The sequence below is a fragment of the Falco cherrug genome, chromosome 10, assembly GCF_023634085.1.
Source record: "Falco cherrug isolate bFalChe1 chromosome 10, bFalChe1.pri, whole genome shotgun sequence".
NCBI lineage: Eukaryota > Metazoa > Chordata > Aves > Falconiformes > Falconidae > Falco > Falco cherrug.
In genome coordinates this window covers 20,402,640-20,422,322 of record NC_073706.1, presented here as the reverse complement: position 1 = coordinate 20,422,322, position 19,683 = coordinate 20,402,640, and the positions used below count along the sequence as shown (strand labels likewise).

Sequence of the window (19,683 nt, the reverse complement as noted above, 5' to 3'; positions counted from 1 at the left end):
CTGAGGCGGGATGATTGTATCCGACCCACAAGCCTGTGCTTCCTCCCACCATGTCATCAAACCGTCCCTCTTCATGCAACATTGCGCCACTCCTCTAAATCACAACTCAAGAGACCACAGATTTACTTTTTTTTCCCAATATTTATAGGCTGTATGCAGCAGACAAGCGGCAGGCCCCCTGCCTTTCAGTGCTCCGCACACCAGCTGTCAGGAACGCAGGACATCTTGGGCATCCAAACTGCTTCAGCTGACTTGAACTCCATCCTCCTTCCCCAAACTGTTTAACTGACATAAAAACTATGCAGGACCCTCAGAACAAGGATTAAGATCACATAACAAAACCAACAGTTAGCGTATTTTCTTTCTTTCTTTTTTTTCATAGTGTGCTACATGGAAGTCTGCCATCATTACTTTACACATTTCAGAATTCTACAAAAAAGGTGTTTTTCTTGAAAACAACAACAAAAAAAAAAACCAACCCCAAGCTGTAATTAGACAGTCAGGAGAAAAGGTTAAGTCCAGGTTGCCACCACAATTTTCTCAAGAAGACACCAACAGCTGACAGGTTCTATGCTCTAGAAATCATCCTTTCTACCAGAAGTTGGCTGTACGTCTGATGTATACGCACGTGGGGCAAGAACTTACTTAAAAATCACGAATACTCAGCAGAAACTGCAAATAAATAATATAATTTCTAAATTCCTCATTTCTAACAGCCTATTTTCTACTTAGGATCTAAAGATACGGTTCAGAACAACAAATTACAGAATTTTATTTTGGTTTTCTTGTCAGCAAGTATGACTCTGTGAACAGATATAAAACGCCTGATCTTGTGAAGTATCCAACAACTTAAGTGGTCCTTGACTGTAGAAGCAGCTGGAATATACTGCTTCCGTGAAATGCTGATCTCTTTCACCACTCATGAAAACAAAATAGTGATACTCATTACACTTCATTACTCACTATTTTTGTAGACTCATCCCATATGAACAAAAGTAAGCTGTGATAAAAAACGATTTAGATGTAGAATGATATCTTGAGAAGCTCTGTTTAGTAATCTGCTTCCCTCTTCTCCCCAAAAGCCTCCACAAAATTGACAATTAAATAAAACCCAGAAAGGGTTTGTAAAGAGATTGCAACCAAAAAGAAAAATTCTTACCTTGAAGCATCAAAGCTGTCATAGGATCCAACTGTGTAGTGTCTGAAGAGTTTCTTTGTTCTATCTGTTCGAGTTTCTGTACAAAGAAAAGAGAACTTTTAATAATACTCCTTTATTTCTTAATCAAGTGCTGTTTGCAATTTCAAAATGGGTTTTCTGCTATATGTCAAGAAAAGAAAACTTATGGTACTACATAGAACCACAGAATGGCTGAGATTGGAAGGGGCCTCTGGAGGTGACCTTGTCCAACCCCGCTGTTCAGGCAGGGCCACCTACAGCTGGTTGCCCACGACCATGCCCAGATGGCTTTCGAGTATCTTTAGGGGGGGGAACTCCACAACCTCCCTGAGTAGCCTCTTCTAGTGCTCAGTCACACCCACAGTGAAATAGCATTTCCTTATGTTCCCTTACAGTGAGTTAACATAGTTTCAAAGCATTTTGAAAAAAAAATATTTTACTTTGGAATTGAGACATTCTTTTATCATATCACATACACATCAAGTGAATAAGGGTAACTTCTTGCAGACCACGTATCATATAATTCACAAGTTTTAAAGTTCCACCCACATTCTCAGTAGCAAAACCTTTCAAGTCCAGTCTTTGGTTCTTTATAGCTTGGACTAAGAGGCAAAATACAAGAAAGAAAGAAGAAAAAACAGTAACAAGTTCCAGCAAGGTTGGGAAAACAGCCAAAAGAACACAAACCAGTGTTTTTTGTTTAAACTCACGGACATATGAATACAGAACTAGAGCTATTTCTATGATTTTATGAGACATATGGAAAATGGGGTAGGGGGAAAAGTAGCTGTCCACATTCACCGCCATCAATCAGATCTCACAGGAAATAGTGCTATGAAACATGAAGAACAAAGGATTAAGATAAAGCAATGTATCTGCTAAAAAGCCATTTAAAACCTGAAATACATTAACATTTTGTATTTATGCCTTTTCTTAAGAAAAAACCCATCCATCCCACTGAAGCAGCTCCCACATCTAGTGGCTGCAGCATGAACTCGATCTCTAGGGCTATGAACATTATGTTCACAAGTATTTCTACAATTCACCAAGATGAACACTGGTTTAATATGGGTATAACAGTTAAAGCACTTAGTTCAGAACTGTATCTGTAGAACAACATGGCTAAACTCTCTTCCTCTAGGATTGGAAAGATGCTCTTCTTTATTGGTTTCAATGGGTACCTACAGGAGCACCAATAAATCAAGCACATGGTAAAGATGCAGAAGCTACTCCAGAATTTGGTGGCTTCGGTTTGCACAGCAAAGAGCATAAGCTAAAAGGCTTTCACTTTATGTATGTGTATGTATATCTATATAAAAAAATTACACTTCTAGGGAAGGACAAAAGGATTGTAGAGGAGGTAAGAATTCATTGTCACACTCTTCTTCAGAATGACAGGAAAACACACAGAAACTTACTTCCAAAAAGGCATTCAAATGAAGTAAATCTTTAACAAAAAAAAAAAAAAAAGAAACCTTCTTTGGTAGTTTTATGTATCGTAGCAATTGTTCAAACCTATCAATTTTCCAAGTCTTACTCAGCCTTTACCACAATATTTCAGCGTATTCATTTTTCCTCAGGCGAGTATCTTTAGTGCAGCCCCTTTCTACATGGTTTCTTCATTCAAGGGAAGATACTTATGAAGAAACTAGTTTTTGAGACAGGAAAAAATCTTGCCTAAATATAGCTTGGTCCTCAAATGCTACCACATTAAGTTAGGGTAACAGATACCAAAAATCAAATTGAAAAGTTTCTGGTTTAGCTTGTGCCTATGAAATCTCATGTGCATGGCTGAGGAATTTGTTATTGAAGGGCAGCCTGACACCATCCAACCAGATTTTATTAGTTCTCCAAGCTAGACACAGCCCTCAAGGTGGACCATCTCTATGTCACGACTTTTAAGGATGTTAAAAATTACTGTGAGAGGTAGTGCTGTCAGATGACCAAGTTCTGGTCTGTAGAGAGAAAAAACCACATCAGTGCAGGATGACGGGCTTTAGACATGGCCAAGGAGGACACTGCAGAAGTACTGGGAGGCAGACTTTGCAAAGAAGGGTTGACAAAGTGCATCTTTCCTTGCTTTACCCAGTACAGCTGATGCATCACTGGATCATGCCCCCAGCTGGAGACATAAATACAGATACATACATAATACAGAGGAATTACAGCTGAAAATATATGCGCAGGTTGCAGCTGGCTAAAAATGTAAGCAAGTTATTTCTTCATAGCGGGGCACCAATTTGCAAGATACAAGAAAAACAGTACTAAGAAAAAAAGAAATATTTACATTTATACAGAATTTGTGGAGATTGGGCAGCCTCCTTCCTACAGGATGTTCAAAGAGGGAGAAATTATAAAATGAATCCTACTTGACAGTTTTGTATAGGCTTAGTTTGTCCCTTTGTCACTCCCCTACAACTTACATTTTCTGCCAAAGAGACCTTACCTTTACCCCAGGTTCCAGCTCCTATTGCCCTTACCCCCCTGCCCTTCTGGAACACCCAAAAAGGACACAACTTGCTGCAGGACTCACCTAGAACACACCCAGACACAACCAAAGCTCAGCCAGCCAGCGCGTTAGCTGCAGGGCTGGAGAACGACGTGCTGCCTTTCATGGAACGAGAGCCCTGAGTGCAGTGAGCAGTAATGTTACCCAAGGCTACATGACAGCTGCTCAAAGAGATTTGGCTTTCATGTAGCCCATGGTGTAACTGCACCTCATAACGTGCTGTAAGGGGTTCAGTGGATTTTATGGGTCATGCCTTTGTTGCTAAGTTTACAAGTTTAGCTTCAAAATCCAATGCCCTGCAGTGATGTGGAATAAAGTGACCTGCAGGAACTGCAGTCTACTCCCCGTCGAGCAACATCCTTGTTCACACTATCCTAAAAATTAGATTAATATCAAGAGACATCATCAGAAGAAACACAGAAAAACATAAACTTAGTTTCCACTTAGAGTTTACCACTGGCCTGTTTTCAGAAGTCACTTATAAAAAATTAAAAAAACGAAGTATGATGAAGAATACTTTTGAAATCTTAAAGCCACTGCTTGAGCCTTAAGGAGCCAGATGTTTCCTCTGCAGAAACTGTTTTATATAGCATGATATTTCAGTGCTATTAAGGAATACAAAGTGGGTGGGAGGAACGGAAAGGCACAGTAAGACAGATAGCTTTGTTCAGCTACTTAGTATTGCAAAGCCAGCATTCTTTAGCTGCAGCTTCTGTCTGCTCTCTGTCTCTCCCACCCCCCTACTTTCCCTCACTTTGTGTGCAATCATATTCACAGGGATTATTTGGGAAACCATTAGCCTTAGAAATCCATGAACTGAAGGCTAAGTGGTATGTTTCCCAGGTTTCTGTGTAAGTTCTTTAATTACCCTCTTTCCCTAACCTCTGGCTCAGATTCTAGTTTGTCCTATTACGCAGCATAAGTACACATATCCAAAAGCAGGGGGAGAAGGATCAGAATTCTGCCATCATTATGAACCGCACACTGAAAAAGGAGAGGAAAATAAAAGAGTCTCCATTCTTTCATTTGACTAAAGAATACAAAGAACCTACAGATAATCGTTTAAATTTTTTTTCTGAATTCAAGCCATATATAGCATAATCACACCAGTAGAGATATAATAGCACCAAGGGGTTACTTCCAGATTTCACTGGATTTTTATGCATTCTTACATAGCCGGGTTTTCTGAATACCAGCACTTTTAATCAGAGTCTTTTGGAGCAAACTAGGACCACCTAAGACTAATAACCCTATCATCGTTTATAAAGTCTTTACCTTCATCATTTATGGATTCTTTACCTACAGAATCCTTTGAGGATTTCTTCTTAAACTTGGTTGCAGACAGCTTTGAAAGACTAGCAAGAAGATATGGACAAGAAGGTCTAGAAAAACAATTTTTGCCAGTGTATGTATTACTGCATTATTACTGAGAATATCTGTCAGCACAGATGAAAGTCAGTGCCTCAAACTGAAATAATTCAAAAGCCATTCTAGGAGGCAGGACAAAACACCAATGTTCGCAAAAATGGTATAGTTTCCTTTATAGTGACAGAAAAAAGGAGTATTGGTGTATCATTTGAAATTTCTACATTTCTTGAGAAGCCCATATTTTACTGGAGTTACTCCATTGTGTATTTTTTAACTAATATCTATAGTTGGTTAGAAGATTTTATCTCTACAGGCCTTCATCCATCTCTAGGTTACAGCACAAGGACATTCCTGGGCATGAAGCATCAGGATAAACGTCATAGTAGCATCTCGGTTCTTACGGTACTGCACTGCTTTTCACAGAGGAAAAACCGTTTATGTGAAAAGGAAGGCTCCCTCTAAAGCTACTGAAACTATTTCCCATAAGAACACAACATCACTACTTTGGGCTAAAAAAAACCCCAAAAACAACCAGTAAAAAAACCCCAGAACTCTCTAAGAGGTTTTATTCTCATCAATTAATATGCCAACTAGGAGCAGTGTGAGTCCTAGCGTGATGAGACCCATAGAAGAGTCTGCAAGGAACAAAATAATGTGGCAAGTTTTTTCCTGGTCTGTTCTCCACTGAAGCCAACGGAGTTGCGGCAGAAATGAGCTGTTTGCACTGTGCAATCGCAGTAATACAAATAACAATGCCCTAGATGTTTCTTTATTAGAATCATTTATTGTTGCAGACATTTCAGTAAGCAACAGACTTAAACCCTGCCATTCCAGGATGCAATTTATAGGGTTTAAAGAACATTGAGAAGATGCAGGTGAAAAACATCTTCTGCTTTTCTTCTTCCACCTTAGGAGGAGTGATGGCTTTCCTCAATTGAGAAACATGTATGTGACTTCCCTGGAGCTTTGCTGTGTTAGTCTCATAACTGACCACAGGACTCCAGCAGCACCTGCAGACATTATCAAAAGCTAAAAAATCGCTGACATGAAAGGCAAGAAATAAAATTTGGACTCTAATCCACAAAGACAGATAACACCCTTCTTGCTCCATTTCTTCAGTGGTTAGCACATACCTATCATGGGCATGTTACAACAGACAACCACACTGACGCTATTATCTGTAGTATATTGCTTACATATTTTATATTGTTTGGAAGAGTAAAGAACTGGGGTGGGGGAGGCCGCGGAAATCCCAAAGCAACTGTCTTCATTCCTTTTATTCTTCCTGCTGCTCTTCACAGGGCATTTCGGTGGCCGTGTTTCCTAGGAAACTGCAAGGGGTTGCTCTGCTAGTGGGTATGCTGTCAGACTGCTTGCCAGCACTCTGGGAAGGGTTTAGAGTGATTGACACGTCCATAGGATGAACAAAGGAAATAAAAGTGTAACAGACTAATTTATGTGTGATGTTGGGAGAGACAATACAGAGCAGCAGCTACCCTCGAAAGATCACTGATTGTTAAAGGTAAACTCAGGTTATGCTGCTACTCCAACCTTGTTACTGCACTTGCTATACTAGCAGAATTTAGGAAATGGTTTCAGTCCGTTCTAAGCCAATTGCCAGCAAGAAGAAATAAGCCTGCACGCTAAGAAGTGTTTTTTCAACCCAAACATAACCAAAAAAAATTAAAAAAAAAAAATATCAAAATTCAGAGCCAGAGTCCTTCCCTTTGCTCTTCAGCTGGTCACAGTAAATTCAATAACTTAGCACCATCCCAAAACATTAAGTTTTTCTTTCTTCCCTCTTCCCCACTGACATCTCTGAGAGACGTGTCACTGATGCAATAGTTACAGGCATCTGTCGCTAGAAGAGGTTCAGATACAGCACTATGTCTGATGGAAAGCAATACCAACAGCTGTCAGAGGCTAAAGCTTTCACTGTGCACCTTCTCTCTCCTTTCTGTGGAAAAAACGCTTTCACGACTATTTATGTTGAGGGTTAGACCAAAAGTTATTCAAAGCTGAGGAAAGCAGTCTAAAATCCTTTGTAGTACCAGGTACACAGGTAATACAAAGTTAATAGAAGTTCACAATTCAAGTGCACTTGTGCTTGCCATTATCTATCTACTTATTTTGCAACAAGACAGCGCAGCTATCTTATGTGCCTTTCCTAAAATGGATCCAAAAGTATCACAAAAAATTATGATCCTACCCCCCCCCCCCCAAAAAAAAAACCCCACAAACAAACAAACAAACAACAACAAAACCAACCACACAAAAACTGGAGAAAACGAATACAAGATTGAAAACATCACTAAGCATTTATTTTTCTGTTCCAAGTACAGTCATTCGAAATATTTCCCGTACTATATGATGCTAAATTATCTCTATTGTAGAGGAAGCAACAAAGAAAAAGAGGTAGCAGGTTAACATGTTAGCAAAACCACGTCTCAAAAAACCTCACATCAAGTGTTGATAGCTGAAACTTGTTTAGCACCTGTTTTTGCCATCTCTTACATAAACTAAGCACATCACTGCATCACAGGTCCATGCTGCTGCGGGATAACCAACACTCTATGATATGCTTGTCAAAAAAGTGCTATTTTCTGTGACCAGATTAATGACAGACAGACATAACTTCAGTACCCATTTGCTTCACACAAAGGCCATTTGTAGACTACAAATTGATCCCACAGTGTTACTATCAAAGCACAGTATAACTAAAGCTTCATAAAGATTTGATTTAGATGATAATGTAATATAGAGTATGTGTGAAACAATGGATTAAGGAAATAAATGTCACATTTTGGAAGCCAGAAGCATTTTGTCACTGAAGAGTCACTCTATTCCTTCCTTTCTGTGTGTTGTAAGAGTAACATAGATTGTTACTGATTTAACTCATTGCTAGTTCAGTGTCCATTTTACTGTTGATGATTTTGAAAAATTATTTTCTTGATAACAGACACACTATAAACTTCGCTCCAGAAGAGAATAAAATTAAAAAAAATTAATGATCTTCATACCACATACCACAACATCTCAATAAGCTATTTTACTTGTTCCCTTTCCTCCTTAGAAAATGGAGATTCATGAAAACTGGGATTTTCCATGAAATATAGTACATTAAAATTTTGATAAATAAGGTTTTTCAGACCTATGATACAATTGTTTAACATAGTACCTAAATTTTTTTCTTTGAGCAGTCATTTGAGCCATAGAAGAGAGTAAGTTCAGAGATCCTCCTCCAAATCAAGCAGAGTAGGATCTTGGATTCTAAACATCTGTGCAAAAAATGCAAAAATATTATCAAGAAATATGAATGGAATTTGTCTGTAACTATTAGATCATAGGATTCTTGCTTTTTTAAGAGCAGAAGCTGTTGCATTGAAGGGATCAGAGCATTAGTTTATCCTCTGTGCTGTCCTTAAAATCTGGACCAGGATTTCCCTCCCTCTCAAACATCAGTATGTATCATTTTAAAGCTGGAATGAATAAGGAATTAATAAGATTTGTAGGCAATACATCCAAGTACAGCCTGCTTCTGTAAAAGGGGTATTAAAACTCATAAAACTGAAATCTGCAGACATGTACCACCCAAGAATCCAGAAGAAACTACAATTACCTTTTTCATACCTTTGAAAATCTGAAGTAGTAACATTGTTGCTTCATTAGAAGGGATAAACTACGAGGATCAACAAAAAAGAAATGTGAAGGCATTACAAACTGTAAACTAATAAAACCCTCAAATTTATAATTGACTTTTCTTCTTTCTAAGCTTTAAAATCCAAGCGTTCAGTTTATGTGGTGCTCTCAGCCAATTTTTCTTTCAGTTGAAGCTGAAAAACAGCAAAGCGTATGTGGTTTTGGGAGTTTTTCAGATTTGAGAATAGGCATAAAAAGAGTCAAGAACAACTCCTTGACTGGAATAGCAAATCCTTGGATGTCCCTCTGCCTTTCTTTTTTTCTCCCTGCTAACTCCTATTTTCAAAAAAAATGAGAAGACTGATGTTTATTCCCTGAGAGTTCCCTGAGAATTCCCTGTTTATATCCTTAGAGAAAGATTAGCTGGAATGCAGTGAATTAGCTTACTCACAAAGGATGCTGAAATGGCTGATCAATGCGGCGAATCAGCAAGTTTGTTTGCAAGAGAAACCTTAATAACCGAATTATGCAATTAGATCTACTGGAGAGGCAGTTATGGAAGAACATTGGTTTCCCACGTCATTAGTTTTCCCTTTAATTTATCAAAAAGCTCACTTATACCTGAAAAAAACGCATCAGCAAGTAGTAGTCAAAACATTTGCTTCTTGTTCTCTAGCACTGACTAAGGCTTACAGAGCTGAATAGGGGGAAATCTGCATTCTTGCAACAACTTTACCAGCTACGTATACAATTCTGTTGCTAAAGTTTAAACCTGACTGAAAACATAGCTTCACCTGCTTATGTTTGTGTCTTACCAAGAAGCAAAGTGCGTTAAAATCAAGGCAAGTCTCTAAGGTACATTCTGTTGCAGAATTAGGTCTTCCCTGTGCTAGGCAAACTTGTTAATCTGTTTGCAGAGCAGGCACAGCAGAGTTTATTCTTGCATGGCTCTTCCCTCATTTGCAGAATATTGTCAAAACACAGTAGTGATCACTTGATCTTTCCTTAAAAAATTCTCCTGTTGGGCTTCTGCAGGCCTTTATTCCCTCTGCCCCTAATTTTTACAACCCATCTGCAGCAGAATAGTTAATCAACATACTGCAGATGCTGCAAGGCAGCTTTGTGTCCATGGGCTCAACTGAAATTGAGGATTAAATTTCTCTCTCAGTGTCTGGAACAGACAGACACAGGTCTCGCTGATGTCATCAAAGGAAACCAGTTGGGAGAGGAAGTATTTTTTCCCTCTTTGCCCCAAGGTTTATCAGGCTTTACAGACTTTACCCCTTGTAAGGAGATGGATGTTGACCTGGGCTGGTAACAGACCTCAAGAGATTCCAACAAGCATGGAGTTGGTCCATTTGTACACGTTTTGACCATTGCTGAAACATGCAGTTTTGACAAAACCAGGTCCTTAATAAAGCACCTTGCTTACCCCTTTATTGCAGGCTGGCAATGTATAGTGTATACTTTATAAAAAAAAACAGTTCTCATTGTCAATCCCAGACTGCTCCTGAACATGTAATTAAAGGCATCTTGTTTTTCCAATTTAGGCTGAACAAAGAAACCTTCATTTGTTGCCTGCTGGCAATATCATCTGTTGCAAATATTACTTATCCTGAAGCTCAGGATGGTTGGTTCAACTACAAATCTCAGGTGCTATGATGTTCCAGCTCCTTGGAACTGATCTGCAGTACAAATGCTTATAATCCTAACACCTTATTGCGTATTTTCCATCTTTCCTGCAAATATTCTAGTGAACAATTGCAGTGTTCTCACTGGTAACAGCAGCATAATCCAAAATGATGGCCTGCAACAACAGGCAGGAGTCAGGTGAAACTTGGCTTAACAGTTTGCTTAATAGCAGGATTTCCTTTTTCACAATCAGTAGACACTAATTTTGCAGTCCCTAACCTGCAATGCTTCTGCACATGCTTAACTTTATACAAATGCTAACTTCCAGTATTTCAGTAATGTCATTCATTTTAAGCCAAGAATACACATCTGTGTCCATTTAAATCCCAAACCACTACACTGCACAGACAACATGGCAACGTGCTTATAAGTGGGAGCAAAGTTGAGACTTTGCAGGATTAATTGTCGGTATGCTAATACAGTGTTCCGTTTAACTCATTGCTAGTTCAGTGTCCATTTTGGCCTTACAGAAAACAAAAAACAGCAAAAAAAAGGCAAGCAAAAATCAATCACCACCACCTACAAGCTAAAGCCTGCTTTAGCTCCACACCTAAACTAGAAATTCAAGAAAAAAATACTTAAAAAGAAAAATTAAAAAAAGTCAAAGTAATATTTTATAAGTCGATATCTACATTATTCATTAATTAAATACTATTTTTCTTATAGTTACCACTACTCTCTAAGCTGCTAGTAGAATTTTTTTGCTTCTGCTAAAGAGATGAAGTTTTGCAGCTGTAAGCCAACACAAAGCCGCATGAAACTGGATCAGTACAGTCCACCACTGGGAAGGTGCCAGATGCAACTCCATGGAAAGCTTCCTGCAAACATTCAAGAAGTGACAGTGAAGTGCCACTTTCCCTATTGCAGGTATCCACAGATGTCACAGAACAACAAGAACAACAACAAAACATCACAAAAGCCTTCTAATTTTGGTCCATTCTAGTTACTAGAGTGTCAGCTTTGGTATTTTAATTTTCTGATGAGAAATGACACAACAGAAATAATTTTCATCAATCATTTTTGTGTGGTTATAGATCTGCCACAAGAACCTGAATACCAACCTAATAAAAAACCTCATGCAATATTATTACAGAGAAGCAGATAACAATTGTCAGTGACTTTGCCTTATATTTAGGCAAATTCCATGAGAAGTTTGCAAAGGAATTCTGCATTTGTTTGTGTGGCACAAGCTGTGGTCTGGTCTGTGTAACACAGATTATTCCTACCCGAAACGTGTTTACTATCATACAAAGATAACCAACTGCTCTGAAGAAGGTCATTCTGCACCCCAAGGTGGAACGAACAGATGGAGAACTATTTTGGGCTGGGTTAGGAAAAACAGCCCCTGAAAAGCCGTTCTTCTCTTCAATTTCAAAAATCATTAATTTTAATGTACAGCAAGTTTCCACAAGAATTATGATGGACTTCATCAATGGTGATAGAAATGTTTCCCCTCAATTTCCTCCCTTACGGAAGCCTCATTCAAGTCTAAATCTTCGCCAGCTACACTCAGGATCAATGACCTGTCAGATACTCTCACTTTAATAATAGATAAAATTTTGAATACATAAGCAGCTGTCATCTGCTGTGCACGGGAGATACGCAAGAAGCTCAAGGAATCTCCCAATCTTTTACACCCTAACGCTCCCTGACATACACAGGGGTTTCAAACACTTTTTTGCCAGGTTCGCAGGTAGTTACCAAGACAAAGTACCCATAGTTCTCCTCTTCCTGCCACCAAACAGGCCTCCAATGCCCTGAGAGGCCAACGGCGATGTCAGGAGAGCATTTTTAATACTTGCTGCTAGATCAACCATAAGGAGAACTCATTTGTCCTGTGCAGAACATGCTGATTTCCCTTTGCTTTACCAAGGGGCACTGAAGTCAATGAGCTGATGTGCTCAGTTCTCTTGGAATCTTTCAGACATCAGTAAAATATCTCCAAAGATAACTTTCTTACTCTGTCCTGTACATATAGCTTGTACTTTTTCTTAACCCTCTTCTCAAATCTTGCCAGTTAGTCACCTTAACGTCATGTAAGGATAGTATGACAGGTATTTAAAAGATTATAAAATGAAGGTCATTTCTAAGAACAAGATAACACTAAATGCAAATCAAGCAGAAGCCTGAAGTTTAAGTCTTCATTCGGTATCTTTTACTTCCTCTGCTTTGACTGTGCATATGGGCTTTTTGGTCTGAATTTCACTGGATAACACATACCATTACCAAAACCCAACAGACATCCAGAGGAATACTCTGCAGCTTCCACTGTAAAGGCTTCAGAATAACTTAACATTTAATATTTATTATTACTTCAGTCAGAGTGAACAAATAGCTCAGATTAGTAGAACAGACCATCGCCTAGCAATGTTGTACCGGAGTTTACACAGGACAAGGCAGGGGAAGTTACGGGTGGAACAGGGAGATGCAGACGTGTATGATTCCTGAGGAGGAGTTGAGAACGTGAGACTGGGTATGTCTCAAATACAAAGCTCTCACATCAGCAGGATTACTGAGGAACACCACCTCGCTTTTAAGGAAACTGAAGGACAAAACTTTATCAACTGAACTTGTGATGTTTTATTAAAATGTATATGCAACTATATGTAGATATAATAGTAACACAAATAATATACAGTATATAACATATAAAATATGAAAATAAGATATAGATACAGTTAAGAGATACTTCCCATTGATGGCTATTAAGTAACACAAGTTTCAACATCAGGCTGCAGGTTAATTAGTTTTCAAAAAGTGAACAACTACCACATCTAAACCTGTAATTTGACCATTGGTTTGAAAGCCTACAGCTAGAGAACCTACACTGGCATTCAAACTAGTTAGGATGACTGCAGTTTGAAAGGAAAGAAATCCAAAAATGTTTCTACTTTTTTTAAGGTACAGAAGGTACTTGTCCGTTCAGCATTGTGAAGACAGGTAAAAGCAATTACTTTAAAAGAACACATCTGAAAAATCTATGATCTGTTGTAATCTTAAACTCTCCTGGAAATAACAATACATTTTTGAGAATGTTGAGAATAAAATTTTCCTAAGCAAGCACTGGGAATAAGATTATTAAAGAGATACTGTATGTTAGGCAGTGCATGTTAAGAATGTATCTGGTACTGAGAAAAGCAATCTAGTACTGTGCAAAGTTTTTTAAAGTACCCATATTTTCCAAACATTTTACTGAGGGAGCAACCCTCTTTATATCAAATCTTTCTGTTTCCACCACCACCACTTCAAAAAACAGTCATTCTTCATTAAAGCTATACACAATACCCCCCAAATGAACTCTCTTCTGGGATCTTGGCTTTTCAGCCACAGTTTCTAACCAGTTTACTTGAGTTTTGTGTGTTTCTGCATCTTCACAAAGAAAAACATTCCAGACACTTAATTTCAAAATGTACTACTTTACCTACATTAAAAAAAAAAGAGAAAAAAAAGAAGTAAAAAAAAGTTGAAGCTTCTCAAGAAATGTAAACTTCAACAAGTGTTCTAAATTTAAAAATTACAAAATGCTGCTGGAGAAAATGCTTACTTTTTAGAGAACAGCAACAACAAAAATCCCAAATCAAGATGACCACAAACAATAAGTCTTATTTTACACAAGTTTTAGGCTGAGACTAGAAGCCCACATCCTTTCAGTTTCCACACTTTACCAAGAGATAATTTTTTTCCCCTGCTGCAGGTTTCCATGGAAATGCATCAGTCACTAATCTAAATAAGTGCGGGTGAAGGACGCCTGAAAACCTAGAGCAATTATGCATGCCATTAGAGGAAAAGAATATGATTCAACCCAGCTATTAGAAATGTGGCACAGCTATCACTTCTATATATTGTTGTAGTGTTCTAAAAACAAAACTGCTTTATTTTTTTAAACCCACTCTTTTACTGCCTATAAGAGGGGGAAAAAATAAAAGCATTAAAAATACCTCTCATGTAACAAGCATACAATAAAGTGAGACTGTATCAGTTGCAAAACACAAATGTAGTTAATAACACACATTTCCTTTGCCACTCCATTGTACAGGAAAGACTTGCTTTCCATTACTGGTCAAAGACACTTTAGTCATTTTGATGAGCAATAGAAAAATCAGTACTTTGATCTGCATTAAAGGGCTAATGATCCTTAAAAAAAACTGATGTAAACTTAATGTCTGATTAATGCATTACTAAACATCTATTTGTAACCACAGCATACATGTCAGGCATAGGTGGCTCTCTTCTTACTAAGATAATTGCAATTCAGCACCTATACTAGCTTTATGTATATAGCATACATTTACATGTATAGCATATAACAGTACGGGCACCCATTTTCTCTGTGTGCAAGTGCTTATAGCTCTATTACATGGCACGTACAGATCTCTAGAGACCCCCTGCTGAAGCTTCACCTCTGTCAGATAGCGTGTAATTCTCATCTGGTTCACACAGCAGGCACACGAGCAGTTTGGGATAGCTTGCTTGTCCTCCTGCTGCTTCGCGCTCTGCCTCTCATCACATGGGAAAATTGTGAATGACACGGAACAGGGACTGTGCTGTTGCATATGAACAAATATTTTGCCATAATTTGAACTACTGGGTAGTAGCATTACTCCCAGTTATTCTTCCCCTTCCCTCACTCTTGAAGAATGAACTATTGTAGTACAACTGGTAAAACCACTGGGCAGTCTTAAAAAAAAAAAATAAATACAGTTGTAGGATTCTAATGACAATTTTGTCAAGTTCTGATTGTCTGTATTAGACTTTACAGAAAATGTCTCCCAAATAGTTGTGATTATATACAAGAGTGAGGTTACTGAATAAATAGCACTGTTCCAAAGTCTGGTGCACAGATTTGAGATCCAGTATCTATGCTACATGCATGTATGCCAGGAACACACTAGCTGCAGTCCACTTGATATGTCTACTTGAAATTACTGCAATTTCAGCCAATAAACATTGCAATTAGACCACAAGCGGTAGGATCGGAGAAGAAGGAAACACACTTCTGGAGGAAAAGACCTCTTAAATTTTTAATTGCAGCCAAGTCTCTGTTCTGCTGAGTGCTATTTCCAGACCACACTAAGCACTCTCCGTCTACCCCAAGTACTGGGTACATCTAGTGAAGCTAGCGCTCAGGAGGAAGAGAATTGGTTTGGCTTACATGCTTAGGGTTCTCCTTGCTGACACCAAGGCACGACTGGGAATAAAGTCTAATTAGTTACATTCAAATGTATAGGATGTAAAAGCCAGAATAAGGGAAATGACTGCTTAGACTAAGGCTAGCAGAGAAAGCAGTGTGAAACAAGGCAGGAGCAGCAGCAGAAACTGCATAGGAGAAGAATGGGACTACAGAAAGGAACCAAGGGGAATGGAGCAAACCAGATGTGAAAGAGTCTGACTGGTGGAGTGGACCCTACCCAGGGCCAGAATTGTAACCACAGATTGCTTCTTCCAAACCTTACACCATTTTCTTGTACAACTTATTCTTGCAGAGGATGACACCATACTGCTTCTAACCTACTGCTAATCAAACCACAGAAACAAAACCTCTTAGGTTTGAAACCCCGTCGGCAAATCAGACACTATGTCTGGCTCTCCTGCAGGATATAGCTTAAGCATTTAGATTTTAACTACCATTTCTACTTTTCTTCTCCACAGCTTTACTATCTCATTTCAGCAGTTTTGGGAAGTTTGGAAATCTGGAAACATAAGACCCATAGGTTTTGCATCAATGGCAAGATTTATGACTGCAGAATAGTCAAGTCTAATGAATCTAAGCAAAAAAATAATGTTATTTTATATACCCAGTTTTGTTACCCACTTAATACAAACACTAGCATTATCCAAGAGTTATATATGCAAACCCAGAAGCACAGGGTTCTATCTGTGTATTCCAAAGGTTTGCCACTTGAAAGCATGACTATTAACCATGGATTTTAATGATAATTTGGCTAAGTTTGTAGTCCATCGTAGTGCTATGAAAGAAAAGACACTTGCATTACTGTAGACTATGGATGTGCAAACCAGAAAATGTCCAAATACAGCAATTAAATAATAAACTGAACTGCAATAGTATGAGTTTGACTTTGCAGGTAATACAGGGATAAAGTAATTCACCAGTTTAAAAAAAAAAAAAACAAACCCAAAAAAACTTACAAGGTACACTGCAGCACCTTCCTACTGCCTAAGCAATTAGTTAAGTGTACATAAACGGAGTACTTGACTTGGACTCAAGTTACTATTGAACCTGTATTTGCTGTATTTGCAAAAGCCAGTGTAAAAACGGTTCATAAATTAAAAGCTCAATCCTGAACTAGCTAAGAGTTCCTCAAACACCAAAATGGGCAATGGGAGAGCAAAATGTGGGACGGTAGACTTTGGTCTTGCTGCTTCTATATCAGTATTTCCAGAATGAATTATTCTTAATTCAGGATAGACCTTTAAAAAGGCTGCAGATTAGACATTAAAGCAAGGAATTAGACAAGTGGCAGATAATTTGTCTTTGCTGCTTCTGGTTTCATCATTTCAGCGACTGTGATTTTTATAAAGAGGATGGTGTAAAAGATACACAGAAAAACTACGTGGAAATTGTTTGGGCATTAGATTTAAGAAAAAGAAAAGTTAAATGCATTGTCTGGATGTATAGCAAAAGGTAGTTCTAATGCTGACAGGCCATGTCTGCACACACACTCCTGAAGTGGAAAATAAATGTACAACTACGTGCAGAATAAAACATAATTATTCCTGGTAAAGGCATATAATCATTTTTCTCCTAATAGATTTATTATTGATGATTTTCCCTACAGTACCTAAAATCCTTGTCTCTTTTTAATTCATCAATAAAAAGTACTAATCATACAGTATTTACTATTACATTGCTGAGTGAATTACCAAGAAATATATTTTTATTAAAAAATAAAAATACACGCTAGTATAGTCTTTCTTTGCACAGAGATTTCCAAAAGTTTATTTTTTCTCTTTCAGTAATTCATCACACCCTCACACCAAAACATTAAGGGGGAAAAAAAGCCTAAGTCCAGAACAAGCTGAACCACTTGGGATGCCACAGGACCCACAAAAGTATTGTGAAATGAGTACCAATGGAATTTGTAATGCAAAAAGAAATAATTGTTTGCTTTCACATCATTAAGACAAGCACCCAATTATATATTTTTTTAAACATGCCTGGCAGAATTAGGAAATCTCATTTTGCAATAAAATTTAACACGCAAAACCTAACAAGGTGGTATCTACCCAATCCGGGGGAAGCAGCTAGGGAAATGCCAGCAAAGTATAGAAAGCTGCATCTTATAAAATGTCCAGAGGTACCAGGCCCATATTTTTCCTGCAAAAATGGAAACAAATAATTTAATTTTGACTCTGAAAAGTAAATCTTATGAAAATTTCACTATTAATCCCATATACTGTTCTGTATCTACAATAGAAAGTTTTCTGCAGAAAAGTTGACCTTTGTTTTCTGAACTGAAATCCAACCTTCAGATTCCTTTATATGCAAACCCACTTGAAATTATGTGATGAAAATACCTGTATGTGGCATTTCTAGTCCAAGGAGAACAGAACACGATTCCCCTGTGTGCTTGGTATATTAGCCTAGTAGTCTATCAGAGAAAGAAATAAAGTTTTCATTGTGCAACTTCAAATTGGACCAAAAAAAAAAGAAAAAAAAAAAAAGGAAAAAAAAAAGGGGGGGGAAGCATAGGTATACATTAAGAACACTAAAAGATCATACAACAAATCAGCTTGAATATATATTACCCTTTACGTTAGCTTTCTAGTTTTGGGTTCTAACATTTGCACTTAAATGTCTTCTCTTCATCTGCTGAAGTCTTCAAATAAGCAGCAGAAAGTAGGTCTTCCTTCTTAAACTTGACAATCTTTTATCCACACCTCAAGCCAGACCCTTTCAAGTTTCATTTTCTAACATTTAGTTGAATCTAGATTAAGAATTTATTTTAAAAGTGACAGTAAAATACTTTTTAAAGTTAAGCTTTTAGATGTCTACTATGACAGAAATTTGAAAAGTTTCATAGCACACTTTGAAACCCTTAGGAAATATAATGTCACGAACAGATCACTAGAAAATTACATGGCTTTAAATTGTAAACTGATTAAACTGAGTTTCGACTTGTCTAGTTATTATCAAAATCCAGTGTCACTTCAGTGAAGATTAAAGCAGAGTGTATGATGATACACAAATCTGGAACAATATTTGAACATGTAATTATTAGAATACATAAGTATTACAAAAATTGAAAATCTTACACCTCAAATAATGCCATTTGGATAAATTTGTCTAAATTTAAGCAAAAATCATCAGTGAAATGATCACTGTGAACAGTAGAAGACAAGCTTATTACTGTACATCAACATTCATAAAGTCACTACAACTGTTTAAATCTTCAGGGTATTTCTCCTCAGAATAGCACTGCAATTTAGAGAATTAGGTAACTGAGGCACGAGTGTAAACAGCATGCCAGAGACTACCGCCAAACACAAAGAGAAGGCAACAAACCCATTTTAAAGTAGGTCAGCTGAAAAAATATTTGAGCTTTAAGTCTGTAAGTCCAACAATAAAAATGCATATTTACTAATTGTTACAGAAACAGTAAAACATATTTTCTAAGATATCCAAAAGCTAAAAAAGCAGGAAGGAAAAAATAATAAATTGTCATAATTTCCAGATGTTTTCTGTAGGACTAAATGACTACTTCTTGGAAGCAAGTAGCAATACAGAAATGAATTCTCTTAAGACTGACATGTTCCTGAAACTCCATTATGTATCATGCTTAATGCCTATAAACTAATAAAAAAGTCCCTAATTATGTTGCATCTTTGTGCTTATGAGATTTTTAGTTATGAGATTTGTAAAATGTTATAACTGAAGAAATCAAATACTCTGGGTGTATTATTCATGTGAAAAAAAAAAAAATCCAGGAGGCTGACTTACAAGAAGGGGTACAGACAGAAGAAAACAGGGATTCAGATGCATTACACATAGTCAGCAGTTCCTTATGACTTTTTTATGTATCGGTTTACTTAAACAGAGAACACCACTAACTTCGTCCAGTGACAGCGCATCTCTAGGCACAAACCTTGTTTTATAAAATTGGCAGCAATAATCCCTGCTAAAATAATCCCTGTTTGACAGTAACTAGAAGAGGAATAACGAGCTCAGCGAACTTTCGGCTTTTACACATATGCCCTTACCATTTTAGATATAAGGAAAAAGAAGGAAAAAATAAAAAGTCTGACCAACTGGTGGTTTCAGAATACTATCTGCTCAAAA

General features: G+C 37.6%; 1 protein-coding gene across 8 annotated transcripts in view; it reads right to left on the bottom strand.

Moving 5' to 3' along the window:
- SHANK2 (SH3 and multiple ankyrin repeat domains 2) overlaps positions 1–19,683 on the bottom strand; it is a 353,665-nt gene that overhangs the window by 157,618 nt on the left and 176,364 nt on the right. For all 8 annotated transcript variants that reach the window (XM_055722497.1, XM_055722500.1, XM_055722502.1 and 5 more), the window contains one exon: positions 1,160–1,235. In XM_055722497.1, coding sequence (XP_055578472.1) covers positions 1,160–1,235 — 76 coding nt within the window. The remainder of the gene's footprint in view (positions 1–1,159; positions 1,236–19,683) is intronic.